This window comes from Mustela lutreola, chromosome 14 (assembly GCF_030435805.1).
Source record: "Mustela lutreola isolate mMusLut2 chromosome 14, mMusLut2.pri, whole genome shotgun sequence".
NCBI classification, from domain to species: domain Eukaryota; kingdom Metazoa; phylum Chordata; class Mammalia; order Carnivora; family Mustelidae; genus Mustela; species Mustela lutreola.
The window spans coordinates 36,496,026-36,521,513 of record NC_081303.1 but is presented as its reverse complement, the minus strand read 5'-3'; the positions used below and the strand labels follow the sequence as shown (position 1 = coordinate 36,521,513).

The 25,488-nt window shown below is 39.5% G+C and overlaps 1 protein-coding gene across 3 annotated transcripts in view; it reads right to left on the bottom strand.

The window, feature by feature from the left end:
- The window catches only part of LIN9 (lin-9 DREAM MuvB core complex component), a 79,371-nt gene that overhangs the window by 13,160 nt on the left and 40,723 nt on the right, over positions 1–25,488 (bottom strand). For all 3 annotated transcript variants that reach the window (XM_059145834.1, XM_059145832.1, XM_059145833.1), the window contains 5 exons: positions 24,574–24,731; positions 8,535–8,668; positions 5,744–5,863; positions 5,368–5,469; positions 2,340–2,420 (listed from right to left, as the gene is read on the bottom strand). In XM_059145834.1, coding sequence (XP_059001817.1) covers positions 2,340–2,420; positions 5,368–5,469; positions 5,744–5,863; positions 8,535–8,668; positions 24,574–24,731 — 595 coding nt within the window. The remainder of the gene's footprint in view (positions 1–2,339; positions 2,421–5,367; positions 5,470–5,743; positions 5,864–8,534; positions 8,669–24,573; positions 24,732–25,488) is intronic.

Here is a 25,488-nt window from a genome sequence, read left to right as displayed (position 1 = left end):
TTAAAAAAAAAAAAGAATCACATGCTCTACTGACTGAGCCAACCAGGTGCTCCTGGCTCTGGATAGTTTAAATATTTTTTCATTTTGTGTATAGTTTTTTGCAGTTTTACTATCACTATGCATTAGAGTCCTTACCTTTTTATTTATCCCATTGAGATTCACAGGGCTTCTTGAATCTGTGGTCTGTTATTTTTTGACAGTTTTGGAATGTTCTCAGTCACTATCCCTTTAAATATTCCTTCTGTCCCATTATCTCTTTTCTCCTTCTCTTACTCCATTAGACATGCTGGACCTCTCATTATGCCCCTCATTTCTCTTCTCTTCTGTATTTTCCATCCATTTTCCCTCTATGCTTCATTCTGTGTATTTTCTGATCTATTTTCAATTACTAGCTCTCTCTTCAACTGTTCCTAATCTGCTGTGGTTATACCTCCCAAATGAGTTGATTTTGATTGCTATAGTTTACTTCTAGAACTTGCATTTGGTCCTTTTTGTTGTTTCCAATTCTCTTATAAAATTCTCAATTTTGTCTCATTTCTTTAAATAAATTAAGCACTTAAAATCTATGTCTAAAAAATTCCATTATCTAGAATCTGCCAATTGTTTATACTTTCTTTTGGTTTTATTAGGGTTATCTTGTCTCCTCTTGTGTCTGAGATTTAAAAATCAGTTTCTAGACACTGTATAGTAAGAGGTTTAGAAATAATTTGAGGCCTAGTGTAATGTTATATTCCATTAAGAGGAATACTTACTTCTTGTGGGTCTCAGATTCTATAATCACATCAGTTCCACTTTGGAGATGAGATAATTTGAAGCTGGGCCAACGTTGCCTTTTGGCGTTCCAACTCAGAGCATGGAAGGTTTGCCAGCTTCCCCTAACCCTTGATGGTCTCTGGACTCTTAATTTTTGTCCTCTCTCCCCTTGTATACATTTCAGGAATGCCACTCAATTTCTCAGTTACCTTTTCTAGAAGTGTGGAAAACCCCTGAAGAAAAAAGCAATGCTAAATGACAGGTTCCCCCTTCTGAGTTTACTTCTTTTCCCAGATTCTATCCCTATAATTCTTTAAGATCTAGTTAATGCTTTAGTGTCTACAAGCAGGTTATTTTTATATTTTATTCCAGAGGAAAAAGTTGTTTTCAACTACGTGGATTAGAAAGGTTAACCCAAATTACCTAGTCTACCATTACTAAAAGCAGAAGCCTCAAATTTCCCCCAAATTCCATATTCAAATTCTTTAGAGGAGTGTCTGTTTCTTTCTTTTCAACTTGGGTAAATGTCACATTTACTCAGTTCTGTCACTAGGATGAAAACGGGGAATGAGGAAACTGACACTGAATCAATTCCTTTTAAGTAGTGTACCTCACTTCTGCACTCCTCCATCATATGTGGAACTCTGGGCCGGGAGCCTCTTTAGGGTTCCAACATGTAGACTCTCAGCCATGTTCCATCTCAGCAGTGTTTCACCCAACATGGAAAAATTTTTAAAATCCTGCAATCTCCCTGTGACCATTTGCAATCACTTGGAGACGGTACTTGGGATGAATATTTGCCATCCTATAAATCCATAAGCAAGTTATGACTTCCAGTACTATTCAAAAAATTTCTTTTTTTTTAAACACATTAAAAAAAATATTTTATTTATTTATTTGACAGAAAGAGAGATCACAAGGAGGCAGAGTAGGCAGGCAGAGAGAGAGGGGAAATCAGGCTCCCCGCTGAACAGGGAGCCTGGATGTGGGGCTGGATCCCAGGACCCTAAGATCAAAACCCGAGCCGAAGTCAGAGGCTTAACCCACTGAGCCACCCAGGTGGCCCCCCAAATTTCTTAGTGAATTTTCTACATTAAAAAAGAGAAAACTGATAATTTTTTCCTATGACTAAAATTGACTCTCATATTTTTGGATTGACTAGATTAATAGAATAGGATATAAAGCACTGTCAAGATAATCCGAATATGCCATCTTATATATTTCTTGATTTATTTATTCTGAATCACTTTTAATAACCTCTGTTAACATGACTCCCTTAGACAAGGCACCAGTGCTAGGGATTCTACATTCATGCAAACTGTCAAAAACCCAGCCCACCCATTAATCCTATCCTGCCGGATGGTCAGTGGCATAATGAGGTCTGGGGTAATGAACTGCATTGCACTGCTAATTTACTTAGCATGTGTTCAGTATAACAAAACATAAAGATAGCAAACGAGCATTTTAAAATAACATTTATCTCATTTATCTCAAGGTTTTCTTCAAAAAAAGTATTTTTAATTCCTTAGATATAGAAGTCCCCACCATTTTAAAAGTAGACAAATAAAAAAGAGAAATATTCTTACCAATTTTTCTGCTTCTGTGTTCATTTCCCTTAATTTTTTGATATGTTCCTTTTTAATCATGAGAATTTTTGACAATTTGGTCTACAGACAAAGAAAAAGAGATGTTTTGGAATAGAGGTATTTAAGTATAACAACCATCAAATTACCAATCTTCCAATAAGACATTTTAGCAGATTTTAGTGTTTCAATATAAATAAATATAGCACAGACATTTTTTAAAATAAAAATCTGACTGGCTAACCAAAAAAGATTTTTTTTTAAAGATTTTATTTATTTGACAGATCACAAGTAGGCAGAGAGGCAGGCAGAGAGAGGAAGGGAAGCAGGCTCTCTGCTGAGCAGAGTCAGATGCGGGGCTGGATCCCAGGACCCTGAGATCATGACCTGAGCCAAAGGCAGAGGCTTCAACCCACTGAGCCATCCAGGTACACCCCCCCTTCTTTTCCTTTTTTAAAGTAATCTCTACACCCAATGTGTAGCTTAAATTCACAACCTAAGATCTAGTGGAATGCTCCCCTGACTGAGCCAGCCAGGTGTCCCTTAGTTATGTTAAAAAAAAAAAAAGAAAAGAAAAATAAAAGAAATAAAAGCCCTTATCTCTTAGAGATACATAACAAAATATTTACATATAAATGATACAGTGTCTGGTCTTTGCTTCCAAATAATGCAAGAGGGAGCAAGTAGGTGGAAGTATAGATGAACCAGGACTGGTCAGGAGTTGCTGAGACCAGTTCTAGCTCCATGATGTGCTTAAATTTTCAATAATAAAAAAAAACTAAAAATTGGCCTCAGTTGATATAGGCTGAGGGCCTAGTTAGAAAGATATGCCCTACGCCTGGGTTAACAAGAGCAACTGGAGTGTCATAAAACCTTACATATTATAAAAGACAGGTATATGAACTTTTATTTTTATCTCTTCGAGAGCTTAAAATAAAGTAATGGGGTGTTTTTTGTTTTTTAATAGTGTTTTTAAAAATTAATTAATTAATTTGACAGACAGAGATTACAAGTAGGCAGAGAGGCAGGCAGAGAGAGGAAGGGAAGCAGGCTCTCTGCTGAGCAGAGTCAGATGCGGGGCCGGATCCCAAGACCCTGGGATCATGACCTGAGCCCAAGGCAGAGGCTTTAACCCACTGAGCCACGAGGCGCCCCATAAAGTAGTATTTTAATTAGGCTTCTTCATACCTAGTTTTTGATGTTAAAAAAGCACTGAACCTAAGTATTTTAGCATCAAGAAAAACACCAGTACTTCCGAGGTACTGCAGTAGTGCTCAGCTTCCGGCTCCCTCTGCTGGCGCCTCTCCCTCTCTCCCTCTCTTCTCTCTCCCTCACTCTCACGTGTGTGCACATAGACACACAACCAAATAGGTCATATGAGCTTTGTTTTTACATCTACTACTTAAAGAATTTCTTTAAAAAACAAGTGTCCTCTTTGTGAAGAGGATAAGGCTTGGCTCTGTTAATAATTTCAACCTTTTTTGTTGTTGTTGTTAAGAATTTATTTACTTCACAGACAGAGATCACAAATAGGCCCCGCAGCCTGCAGAGAGAGATGGGGAAATAGGCTCCCCGCTGAGCAGAGAGCCTGATGCTGGCTGGATCCCACCACCCTGAGATCATGACCTGAGCCAAAGGCAGAGGCTTAATCCACTGAGCCACCCACACACCCCACCCTTTAACTTTTCATATAAAAATATCTTATCTACCTTTGGAAGCCAAAAGGCAAAAGAAAGCACTACAAGGATAACCAACAACATATGATCAAGGAATACAAAATGCTATACATATGCAATTAAATCATAACACACTTCCTTAAAACAACATCAATGGCAAGTGGTTTAACACTGAATATTTTAATGGATTATGTTACCAATCTTTTTATTTATGCTCTACCCCAAGCAAATGTAGTTTTTCTTCTCAGAAAAGGAAAAGAAGGGCGCCTGGGTGGCTCAGTTGGTTAAGGGTCTGCCTTCGGCTCAGGTCAGGATCTCATGGTCCTGGGATCGAACCCCAAATTGGGTTCCCTGCTCAGCAGGGAACCTGCTTTTCCCTACCCCTCTGCCTGCTGTTCTGCCTACTTGTGATCTCTCTCTTTCAAATAAGTAAATAAATAAAATCTAAAAAAAAAGGAAAAGAAATCAAACATTATTAGACTATGATTCAAAGTAAATGACTGATTTAATCTAATTTTCAAAGTGAACAGCTCATTCTATTCCAGTCTATTCAGGAATATTGTTCTACATAATAATTCTACACTTGTTTCAGGTGATGCTTATATTTCTCAGTGTCTACCACTAGTCAGCCAGTCAACGCATTGTAACTGCTCAGTTGACTGATAACTGCAGCACGCACTGAGGTCCCTAATAAAGGCCTTTATACTTACACAAGTTATTAACAGCCAACCACTCAGGTTTGACAGAGCATATGCTATAACGTTAGAGTCCTTAACACAGCAAAATAAGAACCAAACCCAAGAAGAGCTCAACAAAAAAGCCTCTAAGTCTTTTTTGAGTGTTACAACTTTCACTTCCTTAAGGTTACTTTATTTTTATTGATAGTATTATTAATCAATTAATTAATTTGTTAGAGAGAGAGAGCATGAACGAATGGGAAGAGCAGAGGGAAAGAGAATCTCCAGCAAACTCCCCACTAAGTGCAGAGCCTGATGTAGGGCTTGTTCTCAGAACCCTGAGATCATGAACTGAGCTGAAATCAAGAGTCAGACATTCAACCAACTGAGCCATGCAGGTGCCCTGACTTTTATTTTCAAGCTTTGCTGGAAAGAACAATTTGTGTGTGTGTGTGTATGTGTGTGTATTTATTAAAGCATGAGGACAGGACCCATGGGCAGAAAAAGATGCTGCTTGGAAATAACAGTGTTCTTAAAACCAACACAATGATTAAAAAAAAAAAAAAAAAAAAGAAAAAGTAAAAATATTTGGTCATAGAAAGATTTTCTATTTTAATTAACACAAAAGCTGTTCAGTTTTTTTCATAAACAAGCCAAGATACTCAGAGCAATTCTTACCACTTGGATAAGGAATTCTACTGGAAAACCACCTAACGTTTCAGTGTCAGAGCCAGAAATCTTACTTCTCCAAGGCGACTGTCCTAGTAAAGGATCATTATCCTATGGGAATAAAAGGGAATCATTTAACCACTGACTGTTCAAAAGAAAGCATTTTATTTTTAGATAAAAAATAAATCAAATTATAATATTACATTAAAAATCTTACAAATATTTCCAGAGTTGAAGCAACTATTTACTTATATAATAACTGACAACTTATAATAATGTAGCTACCTCCTGAAGTTGCTGTAATAGATGTGTATTTCATAAAAACATAACTCACACTCATAATAATACTTTAAATTACTGATGACATTTAAAAAATATTATTTACCGTAATCGGTGACTGGAGAGGAGGAGTATAATGTAATCGTGGTGGAGTCATAAAGAATCGAGAAGGCCGCTGTTTTTGTCCAAAGGCAGCAATTGGCATCGTCTCATGAGGCTCATTACTCTTTGAGAAAAGAGAAAAGTGCACAGGTCTTGAAGAACTTTACCGACCATCTCAGCTTTATAAACATGACAAAGCACCTGGAGATATTCACCATAGAATCTACGATCTTACAAAGGTCAAAGGCCTAAAACATAAGTCAGAGAATGAAAATACTACTTTGCTATCAAAAGGCTAAACTCACAAAACAGAAGAATTAAGAAAAGAAAAAGACCACTGGATCGAAACAGTTAGGAAATGAAATATTAAACAAATATAAAACTGACCACTGGTGCTTCCTGTGTGCTAAAGGCTGGCTCAGTATTACCTAGTGTACTCCCAATCCACTCTTACTTACCGGCCGATCACTTGGGTGATCTCATAAAGCAAATTACATTAATGAGCTGGAAAAGCAATTTTCCTTTTTTGAAAGGGGTGGTTGAAAGATTGCATCCTTTATGGAAAAATACTTAAGGTTGGTGTACTTAGCTCTACAGATGTAGTCCAAATTTTCTTTCTCTCCTATTTCTCCTCTCTAAAAAGTATGTTTGAGGAAAGCCTCACAATAAACAGTATTAATTTTTAAAAAGTATGCATCAGAAAAAGAAGATTCTTCTATATTTGCAGTAAGAAGATAAAGAAATTATGACTTTTAAAAAGTATTTTATATATTTATTTGGCAGAGAGAGAGAGGACAAGCAGGGGGAGTGGTGGCAGAGGGAGAAGCAAACTCCCTGCTGAGCAGGGAGCCTGATGTAGGGCTCGATCCTGGGACCCTCATGACCTGAGCAAGCCAGGTGTCCCAAGAAATTTTGATTTTCAGTTGTAAGGTCATAACTTGATTTTTAAAAATCAAGTTTATAACAAAGAAATTTAAAAAGGGAGGTGACAAAGTGAACAATTTTATTTCCATAATTCTTAGTGGCAAACAATTCTATTATAAAAAGTTCATTACTGGGGCACCTGGGTGGCTCAGTCAGTTAAGCATCTGCCTTTGGCTCAGTTCATAATCCCAGGGTTCTGGGATTGAGCCCCACGTCAGGCTCCTTGCTCAACAGCCTGCTTCTCCCTCTCTCTTTGCTGCTCCCCCTGCTTGTGCTCTTTGTCGAATAAATAAATAAAAATCTTTAAAAAATAAAAAGTTTGTTATTAAAGCTCTCGGCCAGCTCAGTAAGTACAGTTTGCAACTCTTGATCTAGGGTTGTAAATTCAACCCCTACATTGGGTGTAGAGATTACTTTAAAATCTTAGAAAAAAAGTTAATTATTCAACTTTTTAAAAACTTTATTACACTGCAGAGTTGTTTGGTTCTTTTTTTTTTTTTTTTAAGATTTTATTTGTTTATTTGACAGACAGAGATTACAAGTAGACAGAGAGGCAGGCAGAGAGAGAGAGAGAGAAGGAAGCAGGCGCCCTGCTGAGCAGAGAGCCCGACGCGGGACTCGATCCCAGGACCCTGGGATCATGACCCAAGCCGAAGGCAGCGGCTTAACCCACTGAGCCACCCAGGCGCCCAGAGTTGTTTGGTTCTTAAAGTTATTTGGACTTATCAGAAAGGTGCATAACTCTTATGACTTTGCTAAATCAAACATGATTGGGAAATAATGGCCTAGTAGTTTAAAGGAATTCAAAGGATTCAGATTCTGGTCTCAGCCTATCTCTACCAGCTCTAGAGCCTTGAATAAATTACTTAATGTACTATGCCTTAAGTTTCATCATGAAAAAAGTGAGGGTAATTAAAAGCCATCCTGTATAATTCTGAGGATGAAACAGAACAAATCCTAACGTACAAGATGTTACTTCATACTTTTATTTTTTATTTTTTTTTATTAAGATTTTATTTATTTGACACAGAGAGAGAGAGATCGCAAGTAGGGAGAGCGGCAGGCAGAGAGAGAGGAGGAAGCAGGCTCCCTGCTGAGCAGAGAGCTTGATGTGGGGCTCGATCCCAGGACCCTGAGACCATGACCTGAGCCGAAGGCAGAGGCTTAACCCACTGAGCCACCCAGGCGCCCTAGTTCATACTTTTAAAATCATTTTGTGAGATGACCAAACTTTAACAACAAAGCTTTGGAATAAAAGTGTCATGCAGCTTATTTCCCAAGGTTATTGATGGAGGAGGGATCGGCTCTGTCACACTAAAATGCTGTGTGGGTAAGGTACAGCGGAGGGATGTTCACTTCTAGACAATGTTGAAGACTTGAGTAGAGTTCTGGTCCAGGGGCCTAGCAGGCAGGACTGTGAACGCCTAAGGATCTTCCTCCATGACCCGAATTCTTGAATCTATCACAAAATACAGTCCATAGAAAATTCTATATAACACAGCTTTAAGATTTTTTACATTTTTGAGGCATCTGGTTTGTTTGCAGTCAGTTAAGTGTCTGCCTTCTGCTCAGGTCATGATCCCAGGGTCTTGGGATCAAGCCCTGCATCAGGCTTCCTGTTCAGTGGGGACCCTGCTTCTCCCTCTGCCTACTGTTCCTCATGCTTGTGCTCTCTCTCTTTCAAATAAATAAAACCTTAAAAAAAAAAAATTTTTTTTTTTAAATTTTCAAAGTAATTTCCACACCCAGCGGGGAGCTCGAACTCACATGCCCAAGATCAAGAGTCATGTGCTCTACCAACTGAGCCAGACAGGCATCTCAAATAACATATTTAATAGGCAGAAGACACAAGCGTATTATTAAATACTTACAAGAACTTCATAGTCAGGGATGGTATGGGTTCCAAGCCCTGCCCTATCAAAAGTTACTCTGTAAGTAGCATTAAAAGTATCCACAGCATCTATTTGTCCAGTGAAGAGACCATCATGAACACCACGTAATCGAGCTGGGAAAAGAAACAAAAAGGTATTAAGATATTTGGTAGACACAACAAACTGTCAAATGTAAGACTGCTCCAAGCATGTAATTTAAAATGTAGAAAGAGGGCGCCTGGATGGCTCAGTTGGTTAAGCGACTGCCTTCAGCTCAGGTTATGATCCTGGAGTTCTGGGATCGAGTCCCGCATCAGGCTCCCAGCTCCACGGTGAGTCTGCTTTTCCCTATGAACTCCCCTTTCATGCACTCTCTCACTCTGTCTCTCTCTCTCTCAAAATAAATAAACAAAAATCTTTAAAAAAAAAAAAAAAAAAAAAAAAAGAAAAGAATCTGCCTTTGGCTCAGGTCATGACCCCAGGGTCCTGGGATAGAGTCCCGAGTTGGGCTCCCTGCTCAGAGGGGAGTCTGCTTCTCCCTTTCCCTCTGCCTGCCGCTCCCCCTGCTTGTGCTCTCTGTCAAATAAATAAATAAAATCTTAAAAAAAAATGATGATCGGGTGCCTGGGTGGCTCAGTCAGTTAAGTGTCTGCCTTCAGCTCAGGTCATGATCCCAGGGTCTTGGGGTCAAGCCCCATGTCAAACTCCCTGCCCAACTGGAAATTTGTTCCTCCCTCTCCCTCTGGCCTTGTCCCCCATTCATGCTTTCTCCTGTGCTCACTCTCTCTCAAATAAATAAATAAAATCTTATATAAATAAAAACAAATTTTAAAAAATGATGATCGCTAATTTGATGTATGAATGAAATCATATATCAGAGGAAATTTTATTTTTAAAGATTTAAAGCCACATGGATACATAAGGGTAAAATACTTTTAAATCATTGCTTTAAACCTGAAATTGAAGAAAAAAAAAGTCAACAGAAGAACTTTGATTATTATACTCAAGTGAAACACTAGGAACAGTTCAACTACCGAAAAAGACCAGGATGATGTTCAGAAAAGATTAATACACCAGGCCTCAGACTGGGATCCTCAGAAAGACCTGCCTGCAAGGTTGGCATCTGGGACCTTGAATTTCAGGAGTGCTCCCACTGTTCTCATACTAGCAGAGGTGGTGTACTGCACCTCGGCTGTGACTGTCGAAGACAACCACTGCAGGGTTCTGAAAATGGACCAAATGCAAAAAACAATTATGGAAACTGAGGGTTTTGGAGGGGAGGGGGTTGGGGGTTGGGTGAGCCTGGTGGTGGGTATTATGGAGGGCACGTACTGCATGGAGTACTGGGGGTGGTGCATTAACAATGAATTTTGGAACACTGAAAAAATAAAGTGGAAAAAAAAATAACCCAATTACATAACATTTACTGTTAGGGCGTCTGGGTGGCTTAGTTGGTTGGGTATCCAACTCTTGAATTTGGCTCAGGTAATGGTCTTGGGGTTATGGGATCAAGTCCTGCTGTGTCAGGCTCCATGCTCAGCACAGAGTCTGCTTCTCTCCCTTTCCCTCTGCCCTCCCCTCATGCTATCTCTCAAAGAAACAAATAAATCTTGAAAGGAAAAAAAAAAAAAAGAAATGCTTATTGTTAAAAAGTTGTTAAAGCTTCAGGTAAGGACAGGGGAAGTCAGTGGCCTTTCTGCCTATGGCTTTTCACATCCTCACCATCACCACTCCCTTGGTTGGTAGGAATCATTTTACTAATGAATGGCTGTGACTGCCAGAGGGGGCAAACTCAATGCGGACCAATGGGTAATACCTGTAACCCTGCCAGTTAAAAGTGGTAAACTTGACCAGGAGAGAGTAAGAGAAGCTCACAGTTCTGTAAGCCCAAGGTATAGTTCTGGCTGAGGTGAGTGACAGAACAGGGAGATCCTAGAAACTAAAGAGCCATAAAAGGCCAAAAGCTCTCCATAAGTCCCTAGCTCACTGGAAAACTATGTGAATGGGTAGAGAAGATGTAAGCAAGCCTGGTAAAAAGTAAAAGCTAAGGTTCACTTGAAAACTGACAGCAACTTTGTCTCCCAACGCATATATGGATCGATCTGAGGCCTTTCTTATTAAGATGCTTGTGTACAACCTCTGCCCAACTCACTGGTTGGTCACTAAGTTCTATGGACACAGATGCAACTCCTAGGAAGCCAAGCTTAAAAATATAAGAATAAAAAACCTGACCAGAGAATATCAGCAGTTGCACAAGACAAGTTATGAAAGCAAACACAACTATCAAAAAATTAGAAGGCAGTGTTACTATGATCATTATCTAAAATGTCAAGTTTTTCTTTTTAAAGATTTTATTTTTATCAGGCTCTCTGCTCAGCGGGGAGCATGCTTCCCTTCCTCTCTCTCTCTGCCTTGTAATCTGTCAAATAAATAAATAAATCTTTGAAAAAAAGATTTTATTTGACAGAGGGATAGAGAGAGAGAGCACAAGTAGACAGAGCATCAGGCAGAGGAAGAGGGAGAAGCAGGCTCTCCACTGAGCAGGGAGCCTGATGTGGGGCTCGATCCCAGTACCCTGGGATCATGATGTGAGCCAAAGGTAGCTGCTTAACCAAAGAATCACGCAGGTGTCCCTAAAATGTCGTTTCCTACCAAAAATTATTAGACATGTAATGAAATAAAAAAGCAGGACTCTTAATCAGGATAAAAGGGGTATTAGGTAGAAATTGACAGAAATGATAGATTTAGCAAAGACTTCAAAAGTAGATACTAGGATGCCTGTGTGGCTCAATGGGTTAAGCCTCTGCCTTTGGCTCAGGTCATGATCTCAGGGTCCTGGAATCAAGTCCCGCATTGGGCTCTCCACTTGGCAGGGAACCTGCTTCCTCCTTTCTCTCTCTCTGTTTGCCTCTCTGCCTACTTGTGATTTCTCTGTCAAATAAATAAATAAAATCTTAAAAAAAAAAAAAGTAGATACTATATAAAAAAAGTAGATACTATAAATATGTTCAGAGAATTAAAAGAAAGATGGCAATACTTGATAGGATATCTCGACAAATAGAACCTAGAAAAGAATCAGATGAGAACTCTAGATATAAAGAGGAAATTTGAGATAGTAGAAGAATCACTGAATTTGGTTTCAAATAATGTATTGTAGAAGTATGGATTACGATCTATTAATCAGAGACCAAGAGAAATTATTCAATCCAAGGAACAGAGAGAAAAAAGATTGGAAGAAAAAGAACAGAGCTTCAGACACCTACAGAAAGAGATCAAGCTTCCAACATATTTGTAATGAAAGTCCCAAAAGACAGAAAGCAGAAAAAATAACTGAAGAACCAATGGCAAAAAATTTCCCATATTCGATTAAAAAATTAATCTGCTGGGGCGCCTCGGTGGCAAAAGCAAAGGCCTTCAGCTCAGGTCATGAGCCCAGAGTCCTGGGATCGAGCCCCACATTGGGCTCTCTGCTCAGTGGGGAGCCTACTCCCTCCTCTCTCTCTCTGCCTGCCTCTGCCTACTTGTGATCTCTGTCTGTCAAATAAATAAATAAAAAATCTTTAAAAAATAAAAATAAAAAAATAAAAATTAATCTACCAAGCCAAGAAGCTCACTGAACATTCAAAGAGCTCAATGAAATACAAAGAGCATCACACCTAAAACATCATAGTGAAATTTCCAAAGTCTAAGGACAGAGAGAGAATACTGAAAGCATCAAGAGAAAAATGACATCACATACAGAACAGCAACAATATTAACAGGTACATCTCATCAGAGACAATCTCATCAGAAACAAGGAAGGTCAGAGGGCAGTACAGAAGGTATAAACAATACTCTCAACCATATGTCTAACTCACATATATGGAACACTTGATCCAACACTGAAACAATCCTCTGAAACACACATGGGACATTCTGTAAGACAGACCATCTGCTAGGCTATAAAACAAGTCTCAGTAACTTTTTCTTTTTAAGATTTTATTATTTATCTGTCAGAGAGAGAGAGAGAGTGTGTGTGTGTGAGTGCAAGTGCCCAAGCAAGGAGGGGAGCAGAGGGAGAAGCAGGGTCCCTGCTCAGCAAGGAGCCTGATGCGGGGCTTGATCCCAGGACTGCAGGATCATGACTTGAGGCCAAGGCAGATGCTTGACTGACTGAGCCACTAGATGCCCCTGCAGAGGACATTTACGCCCCTCTTCCACAGATCTATATCTGAAGTGCAAGTCAGGTTCCACTACTATAACAGGAATATCTATTTGTTCAAGTGATGACTAACTTCTATTCAGTTCTACTTAAGTGGCTGAAAAACTAAAATATATTTTGGTTTAAACTTCTTTGTCTCTAATGCAGCGCTCTCCTTAACAGTGATCTCTCTCTCTCTCTCTCTCTTTTTTTAAAAGATTTATTTATTTTAGAGAAAGAGCACACACACCCGAGCGAGAGAGAATGTCAAGCAGACTCTGCATTGAGTACACAGCCCAAAGTGGGGTTTGATCCCACCACCATGAGATCATGGCCTGAGCCGAAACCAAGAGTGGCACCCACTGAGCCACCCAGGGGGCCCTTTGACAGTCATTTTCATATGGGATCACTGTGCTGACAATGCAAAGCTAAAAAATCACCAAAAACAAGAGCAGCAACCTATGTTAGTATACATGATCACTCAGGAAAAAGTAGATTCTAGGTCAGAATGCCAAGTTCAGGAAAATAAGAAAAAAACATGTTATTGTGGTTACCAGCATTATCCTATGGCTTCTGAGATCATTTAATAATAAGAAAAAAATTTTCCAATGCATCCTTTAAGGAGAGTGACCCCATTAGCTGGTTAACCCAGGACAATGTTCATTTACACCTGTTATCCCAGTTCAGTTATTAACAGTACCTCCTCTCACATTCAGAAGTATACCCACTTGGGTGATAAATTACATGGCCACTCTGTTCCTTTGGATGTTTATAAGGCCAAATGCACAATGCAAGAAAAAGATGCAGTTCTTCTTCCTCTTCTTTTTTTTCAAAGATTTTATTTATTTATTTAAGAGAGGGGTGCCTGGGTATCAGTTGGTTAAGGATCTGCCTTCGGCTCAGGTCATGATTTGGAGTCCCAAGATGGAGCCTTGCATTGGGCTCCCTACTCAGCAGGGACTCTGCTTCTCCCTCTGTCCTACAATTCTCTCTATCAAATAAAATCTTCAAAAGAGAGAGAGCAAGTGCATGCATGAGTGGGGGGAGGGCCAGAAGGAGAAGCAGACTCCCCACTGAGCAGGGAGACCAATGCTGGGCTTGATCCCAGCACCCTGAGATCATGACTTGAGCCAAAGGCAGATGCTCAACCGAATGAGCCACCCAGGAGCTCCAAGATGCAGTTCTTTAAGCACAGCAGATGGTTTGCTGGTAATGTGGTGAGTACACCTAATTGCACCCCGAAAGTCTAGAAAGCAATTTTATTACAGACATCAAAGGACAGCTTTAAAGATTATGGGTCAGAGCCTCAGGTATGGGCTACCACTCAGAGTTTGGGTTAACAAGAAACTGTCAAAACTTCTCTTTTATTTATTTTTTATTTTTTATTTGTTTTAAAGATTTGATTTATTTATTTGACAGAGAGAGACATAGCAAGAAAGGGAACACAAGCACGGGAAGTGGGAGAGGGAGAAGCAGACTCCCTGCCAAGTAGAGAGCCCCATGCGGGGCTGGATCCCAAGACCCTGAGATCATGACCTTAGCTGAAGGTAGATGCTTAACGACTGAGCTACCCAGGCACCCCAAAACTGTCAAATCTTAACTCTATTTATTTCTATAAATCATATCTTTCCTGTCTTCGTGATGGTCTCTTTCCCTTTACCCCTTCAACTTAGACAAACTACATTACCTTTGGGATACTTCAGATTCTCACAATTTCCTAACAAACAAATGATTTCAAAATCTTTTTCATACTCTGAGTCCCTGACCTCACACTTTTAGTTCTAGAGTCATTCGGAGTAATGGATGTCTAATGAACAATTTCCTGTCCAGTGTGCTCCACTGTGCTATCTAGACATTTCCCCAAGACTACTCCATTACTCAGACTTACCATCACATTGAGCACCTTGGTGTTTGTCAGAACTCCTCAGCTTTTCACTCTGTACTATGAGCCATTCACAAAGCCCAGACACTTTCTACCTGCCTGCTCTGCTCTTACTGCAAAACCCCCCAATTTGCTTTTAAAATTCATTTTGTTGGCGGGCGCCTGGGTGGCTCAGTGGGTTAAGCCGCTGCCTTCGGCTCAGGTCATGATCTCAGGGTCCTGGGATCGAGTCCCACATCGGGCTCTCTGCTCGGCAGGGAGCCTGCTTCCTTCTCTCTCTCTCTCTGCCTGCCTCTCAGTGTACTTGTAATTTCTCTCTGTCAAATAAATAAATAAAATCTTTAAAAAAATAATAATAAAATAAATAAATAAAATTCATTTTGTTGGGGTGCCTGTGTAGCTCAGTTGTTAAGCATTTGCCTTTGGCTCAGGTCATGATCCCCAATCCTGGGATCAAGTCCTGCACCGGGCTGTCTGCTGGGCAGGAAGCCTGCTTCTCCCTCTCCCACTCGCCCTACTTGTGTTCCCTCTCTCGCTGTGTCTCTCTCTGTCAAATAAATAAAATCTTTTTTAAAAAATTCATTTTGTTATTGTTTTTGAGGAAAATTTGGTCTACCACTACTTATTTACTAAAAAAATTTTTGCAGTAAGGAAAGTGGAATCTTGTTTGTTTACAGCACTTTTCTTTCTAGGTAAAATTTACATACAATGAAACATATGTAAGTGTATAGTTCTGTAAGTTATGGTAAATATCCATGTAAAACAAACCTTTATCAAGTCATGGAGTATTCCTATCATTCCAGAAAGTTCCTCCTTCCTAATCAATACCTTCTTCAGCAGCAACTACTCCTCTGGTATTTTTCTGCCATGAATCAATTTTGCTCATTCTACAACTTCATAGAAATGAAAACCTAACAATATGCATTCTGTAGCTTTCAGCTTCTTTTGCTCAGGATATTGTCTGAAGTGAATCTACAAGTCAGCAGTTTCTCTTAATTGCCAATTTATATTCCATTATAAGAAAATATTATGTTGGGGTGCCTGGGTGGCTCAGTGGGTTGGGCCTCTGCCTTCAGCTCCGGTCATGATCTCGGGGTCCTGGGATCAAGCCCCGCATCAGGCTCTCTGCTCAGCAGGGAGCCTGCTTCTACCTCTCTCTCTCCACCTGCTTCTCTGCCTACCTGTGATCTCTGTCAAATAAATAAATAAAAATTTTAAAAAATATTATCTTATGTCTATCCATTTCCCTGTTGTCAATTCCAGGTTTGGGCTTTAAAATTATGAACAAAGGTGCTGTGAACATTCTAGTATATAGCCATTCTTCTGTGGACAGCTGTTTTCACTTCTCTTAAGTAAATGCCTTGGAGGAAAACAGCTGGATCAAAGGGCAGGCATAAATTTAATTTTGTAAAACACGCTACACTTTTCTCCAAAGTGGTAGACCATTTCACAATGCCACCAAAAAAGCCCAGGAATTAATGTAGCTCCACACCCTTGACAACATTTGGTGTTACTAGTTGTTTCAGCGTTAGCCATTCTGGGGTGTGTGTAGTGGCACTTCATTGCGCTTTCAATTTACATTTTTCCGATGACTGATGATGTTGAATATTTTCTTATGTGCTTATTTGCAAGTGTCTATTCAAGTGTTTTGTCTCGTTATTTGAACCAGACTTTTTATTATTAACTTATAGAGTTCTTTATATTTTCTAGATATAGGTCATTTTTCAGATATACATTTTGGAAATATTTATTCCCAATATGCCGCCTGCGTATTTATTTTAATGGTAGTTTTCAGTGAGCAAAAGTTTTTAAGTTATACCTAAAAATCATTTGTTATTTTCTTTCTTTCTTTTTTTTTTAAAAAGATTTTATTTATTTATTTGACAGAGCAATTACAAGTAGGCAGAGAGGCAGGCAGTGGGGGATTGGGGGGAAGAAGGGTTCCTGCTGAGCAGAGAGCCCAATGTGGGGCTAGATCCCAGGACGCTGGGATCATGACCTGAGCCGAAGGCCGAGGCTTTAACCCACTGAGCCACCCAGGTGCCCCTATTTTCTTTGTCAGAGCCAAGAAATATCTGCCTACTACAAATCACACTGATATTTTCCTGTATTTACTTATAGAAGCCTTATAATTTTAGCTTTCATGTTTAGCCCTTTGGTTCATCTTAGGTATCATCCTTTTGTGTAGTTTACGGAAGTATCAAGGTTCATACAGATAGCTAATTGCTCCAGCATTGCTGGAATGCCCTTCCTTTCCACTGAGATGCTTTGATGCCTTCAGGAAGTCAATTGTACATATGTGTGGATCCATTTCTGGGTTAGGTTAACCTTTCCATTTCCATATAAACATTAGAATAAGCATATCAATTTCAATTAAAAAAATGCTGTCTGCCTCAACTGTCTGCCTCAACAGATCAATCCTGGCAGAACTGGGACGCCTAGGTGGCTCAGTGGGTTAAGCCGCTGCCTTCGGCTCAGGTCGTGATCTCAGGGTCCTGGGATCGAGTTCCGCATCGGGCTCTCTGCTCAGCAGGGAGCCTGCTTCCTTCTCTCTCTCTCTGCCTGCCTCTCCATCTACTTGTGATTTCTCTCTGTCAAATAAATACATAAAATCTTTAAAAAAAAAAAAAAAATCCTGGCAGAACTCATTTTTTTTTAAAAGATTTTATTTATTTATTTGCCAGAGAGAGAGAAAGAGAGAGAGCACAAGCAGTGGGAGTGGACAAGGGAGAAGGAGAAGCAGACACCGCGCTGAGCAGAAAGCCTGACTTGGGACTCCATTCCAGGAACCCAGGATCAATGTCTGAGCTGAAGACAGAAAGTTAACCGACTGAGCCACCCGGCGTCCGCCATTGGAATTTTCACAGGGACTGCACTGAGTCTATAGATGGCTTTGGGAAGTATGGACAGTTTAATAATATTGAGTATTCCAATCCAAAAGTATGAGATTTCTTTTCACTTTTTTGTATCTTCAGTTTCTTTCATCAGTGTCTTATAGTTCTCAGCATATTGATTTTTCACTTCCTTGGTTAAATTTAATCCCAAGTATTTTAGTGTTTTTGATCTCATCATAAATGGGATTGTTTTCTTTTCTTTTTTTTTTTTTTTTAAATGGGATTGTTTTCTTTTTCAAGTTTTTTTTTTTAAAAGATTTTATTTATTTATTTGCCAGAGAGAGAGAGAGAGAGATCACAGGCAGGCAGAATGGCAGCAGAGGCAAAGGGAGAAGCAGGTTCCCTGCCGAGCAAGGAGCCCGATGTGGGACTCGATCCCAGGATGCTGGCATCATGACCTGAGCCGAAGGCAGCTGCTTAACCAACTGAGCCACCCAGGCGTCCCGTCAAGATTTTTTTTTTTTAAATTTTATTTATTTGACAGACAGAGATCACAAGCAGGCAGAGAGGCAGGCAGAGAGAGAGGAAGGGAAGCAGGCTCTCTGCTGAGCAGAGAGCCTGATGTGGGGCTTGATCCCAGGACCCTGGGAACATGACCTGAGCCGAAGGCAGAGGCTTTAACCCACTGAGCCACCCAGGTGCCCCTTTTGGTTTTTTTTTAAGATTTTATTTATTTGACAGATAGAGAGAGATCACAAGTAGGCAGAGAAAGAGGGGGAAGCAGACTCCCTGCTGAGTAGAAAGCCCGATGTGGGGCTTGATCCCAGGACCCTGAGATCATGACCTGAGCAGAAGGCAGAGGCTAAACCCACCGAGCCACCCAGGCGCCCCTTATTCAAGTATTTTGAACATAAATATACAGAAATGCAATGATTTTTGAATATTGATTTTATATCCTTGCAATAGTTTTGGGGTGGAGTCTTTAGGGTTTTCTCCAGATACAATCATTTCATTTGTAAACAGGGATAATTCTAATTCCTCCTTTCGGATTTGAATGCCTTTACTTCTTTTTCTTGCCCAACTGCTCTGGCTGGGACTTCTAGTACTATGCGGGTGAGAATGGTTACCCCTGTCTTATTCCTTATCTTAGAGGGAAAGCTCTTAACAGCTCCTTGTGGGTATGATGTTAGCTGTGGGTTTTTGCTCTAGTTTCTTAAAATGCAAATTTAGACAGTTTTAAAAATATATAAGCATTTTTTCTGATATGAGCATTTAAAACTGTAGGTTTTCCTGTAACTACTGCTTTAGCTGCACCCCACAAATTTTTATGTTGTATTTTTATTATTTTTATATTAGAAGTATTTGCTATTTTCCCTTGAACTTCCTCTTTTTACTCAGGAGTTATTCAGAAGTAGAACATTTAGTTTCCAAATATTTGAGTGTCTTCAGGATTTTATTGTTTTGCTTTCTAATTAAATTCTGCTGTGTTCAGAGAAATTCTATGTATGATTTCAATCTCTTAAAATGTACTGACATTGCCACCAGATGGTCTATTTTGACAAACAAATCATGTGCATGTGTAAGGAATATGTATTCTATAGTTCTGGGGATTAGTGTTCAAAAATATCAATCGGATCTGGGTGCCTGGATGGCTCAGTTGGTTAAGCTTCTGCCTTCAGCACAGCTCAAGATCTCAGGGTCTCTTTGTCCCTCCTCTCTCTCTCTCTCTCAAATAAATAAATAAAATCTTAAAAAATATATATCAATTGGATCATCAAAATTGACAGTGTTTCTCAGATTCTCTGTATTTGTACTGGTTTCTTTTCCTCTTCTCAGTCACTAGTAGAGAGGTGATAAAATCTACAACTATGACTGCTGATTTGTATATGGCCTCCTTTAGTTGTCTCAGTTTTTGCTTTAAGTATTTTAAAGTTCTGTTATGAAGGACTTATTAATGAATGTATATTAGGATTGTTACATTTTTCTGAATTGACCTTTTTATCATTATCAAATATTCCTTATCTTGCAATCTATTTTGTCTAACATTATAGCCAGTTCAGCTCTCTATGGTCAATATCTGCATGCCTATCTTTTTCACTTTTAAATTTTGCTTTTAAATTATCAATTTGCTTTTAAATTATCAATGCATCCCAGGCATTTCTTTTTTTTTTAAACCTAGTCTGATAATCTCTGCTTTTCCAGTATAGTGCTTAGTTCACTGTCATTTAATATAATGAAAATAGGACCACACTTGAGTCTACCTTCTTGCTGTTTATTTTCTATTTATGCCCTGTACTTTCTTTTTTTTTTTTTTTTAAGATTTTATTTATTTATTTGTCAGAGAGAGAGAGAGAGCACAGGCAGAGTGGCAGGCAGAGTCAGAGGGAGAGGCAGGCTCCCTGCGGGGCAAGGAGCCCGATGTGGGACTCGATCCCAGGACGCTGGGATCATGACCTGAGCCGAAGGCAGCTGCTTAACCAACTGAGCCACCCAGGCGTCCCTGCCCTGTACTTTCTTTCCTATTGTCTTTTCATTTATTTATTAGAATTTCAAAATTAACTTCTCTGTTGGCTTTCTAGGTATGCTTCTTAGCATTTTTTTTAAAAAGTAGGTCCTGCCTGGGTGGCTCAGTTGGTTAAACAACTGACCCTTGATTTTGGCTCAGGTCATGATCTCAAACCCCTGTCCGACTCTGTGCTGGGTGTGGAGCCTGCTTGGGATTCTCTCCGTCCTTCTCCCTCTGCCCCTCCCCCTGCTCACTCTCTCTCTCTAAAGAAAAAAAAAAACTTCTACTAGTTCTCAAAGTATAGCCCCACACCAGCAGCATCAGTATCACTTGGAATCTTGTTAAAATGCAAATTCTCAGGCCCTACCCCTGACCTTCTGAATTAGAAACTAGGTGGGAGGAAGGGGTCTGGCAATCTGTGTTTCATCCACCTCTCCAGGTAATTCTGATGCACCCTGAAGGTTTTGAACTTCAATACTCTACAGATCAGAATACCCAATCTTTACCTACTATGGTCTATTCACAGTCAATACTGTATGCTCTCATAACAAATTCAAGAACCTTGCAACACGACTGTTCCATTTTACATATGTGCCATTTTCCGTGAAAATTTCTTCTCCTCTCTGTAGATCTGAGGTTCCATCTGGTATCATTTCCCTTCAATCTGAAAAATATCTTTTGGCATTACTTTTGGCATATTTTTTTATGTAAAGTCAGCTACCATTCATAAATTTTCCTCTTATGTAATATGTTGCTTTTCTATGACTGCTTTCAAGATTTTCTTTGTAGTTTTTCTGTATGGTATGTTGGGGCTTTGCAAACATGTGGGTTATCTGGGTTGGGTTCAGAGTATCTTGGATCTGTACCTTTTAATTTAATTTTAAAAAATTAAATGTGGGAATATTTTATCCTTTGTCTTCTTCTGTTTGTTTCCCTGTGCCATGTGTCTTTCCTCTCCTTTTAGGAACTCTATACATCTGTGAAATTGCTTAACATTGTCCCAGAGGCCTCTGAGGCTCTACCACAGTTTTTCCCAGTTTTGTCTGCTGCTCTCACAGTGGGATAATGTCTATGGATATATTCTTAGGTTCACTCACCCTTGCTTTTACTATTTCTGATCTGTTTTGAAGCCCATTAAGAATTTTTCTTTTCAGATACTATACTTTTCACTTCTAAATTTGTTATACCTAAATAATTCCTCTTTATCTCTGAGATTTCTCCACTAATTATGACCACATTTATATTAAGTTCATAACAAACATTTTTTTTAAGATTTTATTTATTTATTTGACAGAGAGATCACAAGTAGGCAGGGAGGCAGGCAGAGAGAGAAGAGGAAGCAGGCTCTCCCCAGAGCAGAGAGCCCAAAGTGGGGCTCGATCCCAGGACCCTGGAATCATGACCTGAGCGGAAGGCAGAGGCTTTAACCCACTGAGCCACCCAGGCACCCCCATAACAAACATTTTGAAGCCACTGCTAGTTCCAATATCTTAGCCATCTCAGCATCGAATTCTACTGATGGCTTTTTGACTACAGAACCTGTGTTCGTGTTCCTACATAGGTTTAATAATTTTGTATTGCACGCTAGACAGTATGCTGAACTACTTCTGGTAGACAAAAAATTACTGGCAGATTTCTTGGCCCTACCATGCTTCCTCTTATTATTATTCTGTTTCAGTTATAAACTAAATTTAGACCATCTTTCCTCCATAATGAGGTCTTTGAATTTCATATAATTTTCATGTGTCACAATATATTATTACTAGGATTTTTTTTCTTCAGCCATGGGTGGCTCAGTCTGTTAAGCATTTGCCTTTGGCTCACATCATGATCTCAGGGTCCTGGGATTAAGCCCTGAGTTGGGTTCCCTGATCGCAGGGAACCTACTCTCTCTCCTCCCTGCTTGTGCTCTCTAAATAAATAAATAAGTAAAATTTTAAAAATAAAAATGAAAAAATAATTCTTTTTAAAAAAATTATTATTATTATTTTAAGATTTTTAACTATTTGAGAGAGAGAGAAAGAAACCAGGAGAAGTGGAGGCTCAGGGGGAGAAGCAGACTCTCTGCTAAGCAGGGAGACCGTGGGACTTGATCCCAGGACTCCAGGATCACAATCCGAGCCGAAGGCAGTCGCTTAACCAACTGAGCCATTCAGTTGGTTTTTTCTTAAAATAAAAAAAGAAAGAAAAAAAAAAGATTTTATTTATTTGAGAGACAGAGTGTGTGTGCATGAGCATGGAGAGGAGAAGAGGGAGAGGGAGAAGCAGACTCCCCTCTGAGCAGTGAGCCTGATGTGGGCTTGATCCAAGGACCCTGAGAGCATGACCTGAGCCAAAGGCAGATGCTTAACCGACTGAGCCACCCAGGTGCCCCAAACTCTTCTCATATATATTTTTTTAAGATTTTATTTATTTATTTGAGAGAGCAAGTGAGAGAGAGAGTGCAACAAGCAGGGTAAGGGGCAGAGGGAGAAGCAGACTCTCCACCAAGGGGGGAGCCAGACATGGGGCTTTAACCTGGGACTCCAGGATCATGACCTGAGCCAAAGGCAGAGGCTTAACTGAGCAACCCAGGCACACCCTTTTCTCATATCCTGATACATCCTGTCCAATCTATTCTCCATTACAATGAGAATACCTACTTACAGACCCTCCATAAAACTGCCAGTGCTTAAAATTCTGAAACAATTAACTTTTATGTCATTCCATGCATTCGGACACTTCTCTGATTTGTAGTTGTACTACAGACTTTATATCTGTACTTGTTTATATGGTGTTTTATTTTTATTAATTATTTTTTAAAGATTTTATTTATTTATTTAACAGAGATCATAAGTAGGCAGAGAGGTGGGCGGGGGAGAGAGGAGCAGGCTCCCCACTGAGCAGAGAGCCTGATGCAGGGCTCGATCTCAGGACACTGAGATCATGACCTGAGCCGAAGGCAGAGGCTTAACCCACTGAGCCACCCAGGTGCCCCATATGGTGTTTTAGAACTAATGTATTTTTTCAAGTCTACAATCTCCTCCTCACTTAATTTCTTTTTCTTTTAAATTAATTAATTAATTAATTTGCACAGACAGAGAGATCACAAATAGGCAGAGAGGCAGGCAGAGAGAAAGAGAGAGAGAGAGAGAAGCAGGCTTTCCGTTGAGCAGAGAGCCCAACATGGGGCTCCATCCCAGGACCCTGGGATCATGACCTGAGCTGAAGGCAGAGGCTTAACCCACTGAGCCACCCAGGTGCCCCTCCTCACTTAATTTCTAATCTCATCCCCAGATTAATTTTTTGACAGAGAGATCATCTATAACTTTTTTTTTTAAAGATTTTATTTATTTATTTGATAGACAGAGATCACAAGCAGGCAGAGAGGCAGGCAGAGAGAGAGGAGGAAGCAGGCTCCCTACTGAGCAGAGAGGCCGATGCGGGGCTTGATCCCAGGGCCCTGGGACCATGACCCAAGCCGAAAGCAGAGGCTTTAACCCACTAAGCCACCTAGGTGCCCCCATCTATAACTTCTGTACATGGTTAAGCCTGTCATGGTAAGTTATGACCAAATCTATTCTTCACTTTTCTACCTGGATTTCATGTGCAAGATACAGTCTCCTCTCTTTTGTCTGCCTTTTCTCTTAATTACCCATTTTTATAATATACTAGAAACATGTACCACTTTTATAACCAGGAAAAGTGATATTAATATGTAACTCAAGGTTACCTTTCCTCCAGAAAATATTCTTTGATAAATCCAACCACTGTTTAATCCCTTTCAGTGCAGTTACTAATCTACCTATTCACTTAACACCTCGTTATTTCCTGTGTTACAAAAATTGTAATTTTAGTTTACTAAATTATTAAGGCTTAACCTACACTTGGAGTTTTGGTGGTACTTTTCTTCCACATCATAACTGAACAGAACAGAAAGACTCACATCTATAAGTTGACAGAATTTACACCCTTAAATTAAAATGCTGAGCAAACTACCTACTGAATAATTACTATTCAGTCATTAGAAATGGACTATCCCTAAACCCAAAGAGCACAAAAACAATGGTATTTGTGAGTTAACTGTTTAAGATTGATTAGAAAAGAAAAGAAATGATGTGAAAGCAAAAGACAGGACAATTTAAAATTTTAGAAATTCAAACAATGTCTAGCCATGCTTATTCCAGTGAATTTTAAATTTCATCTTTGTGGCAGTTTGCTTTAGTTTACGTTGTAGTAGACACTGCTTTGAACCAGTACGCTTTCTCCCAAGCAGCTTAAAAACCAGATGCCACAGATGAAGAAATAATAACTTCTACAGTACACTGCTATAGAACTATAGTTTAAGCTTTTATTATTTTTTTTTAAGATTTTATTTATTTATTTGACAGACAGAAATCACAAGTAGGCAGAGAGACAGGCGGGGTGTGGGGGTGGGAAGCAGGCTCCCTGCCAAGCAGAGAGCCTGATGTGGGGCTCTATCCCAGAACCCTGAAGGCAGAGGCTTAAACCACTGAGTCACTCAGGCATTCCTAGCTTAAGTTTTTAAAATTTAAAAGCCACTTGTCTAGTGGTTATCTAGCAGTTATCTTGGTGAAAAATTATAGAGCAAAAAAAAAATTATAGAGCAAAATGGTAATGAGGTTATGTTCACTTACCTGTAACTTTGGTTCCAATAACCAGGGGCAAAGGAATTTCATCTGGGAGATCTTTGAATTGGGAAACATCTGCAACTTTCCTTTGTTGTAAGAGCCTTATTTTCTGTCGTTTCTGTTTTAATGCTGATCTCTCTTCCTCAAAAAATGCAGAAGAACATCTAGAATAAATTATAAAAATCATATAAACTGATAACTATCCTATACAAACACTTGAAATCAGGGGGCCCCCGGTGACAAGTCAGTTGAGCATCTGACTCTTAGTTTTGGCTCAGGTCATGCATGATCTCAGAGTCGTGAAATCAAGGCCCAGGTCAGACTCCGAGCTCGGCAAGGGGTCTACTAAAATTTCTTTCTCCTTCTGTCCCATCGCACACTCACTCGCACTCTCTCTCTCTCTCTCAAAAGTGAATAAATCTTTAAAAAAAAAAACCAAAATACAAAACTTGAAATCAGACCACCCATCTCACCATTCCTTCTTTTCCTCTCTTTGGAGTAATATATTTAAGAATGAGTTCTTAGAAATAATAATTGTTTCCCTTCAAAGTAAATTATATATTTTTTAAAATGGGACTTTGCAAGAGTTATAGAGTTATAAGCAAATCTACATTATCCTTTCCTACACAGCAGGAGGATTTGTTCACCATTCTTTGACAACACTGCATCTGGATCCCAGGTCTCCTCCTGGGATGAAGTTCAATTATAATATTCTGTTCAGAAGAACATGATATTTTCCCTGTGACCCAGTGAGCACACCAATAAAGAACTAAAGATGAGGCTTACTTCTGTGTAAATGTTTAACTATACTTCCTGCCTTAAAGCATAAATACTGAATTTACTCTTATCTTTAGGGCCTATCTTACTTCTATTTTCAAATACTGGGATGAACCAAAGTAACTTAAACATAGCTTTGTGCCA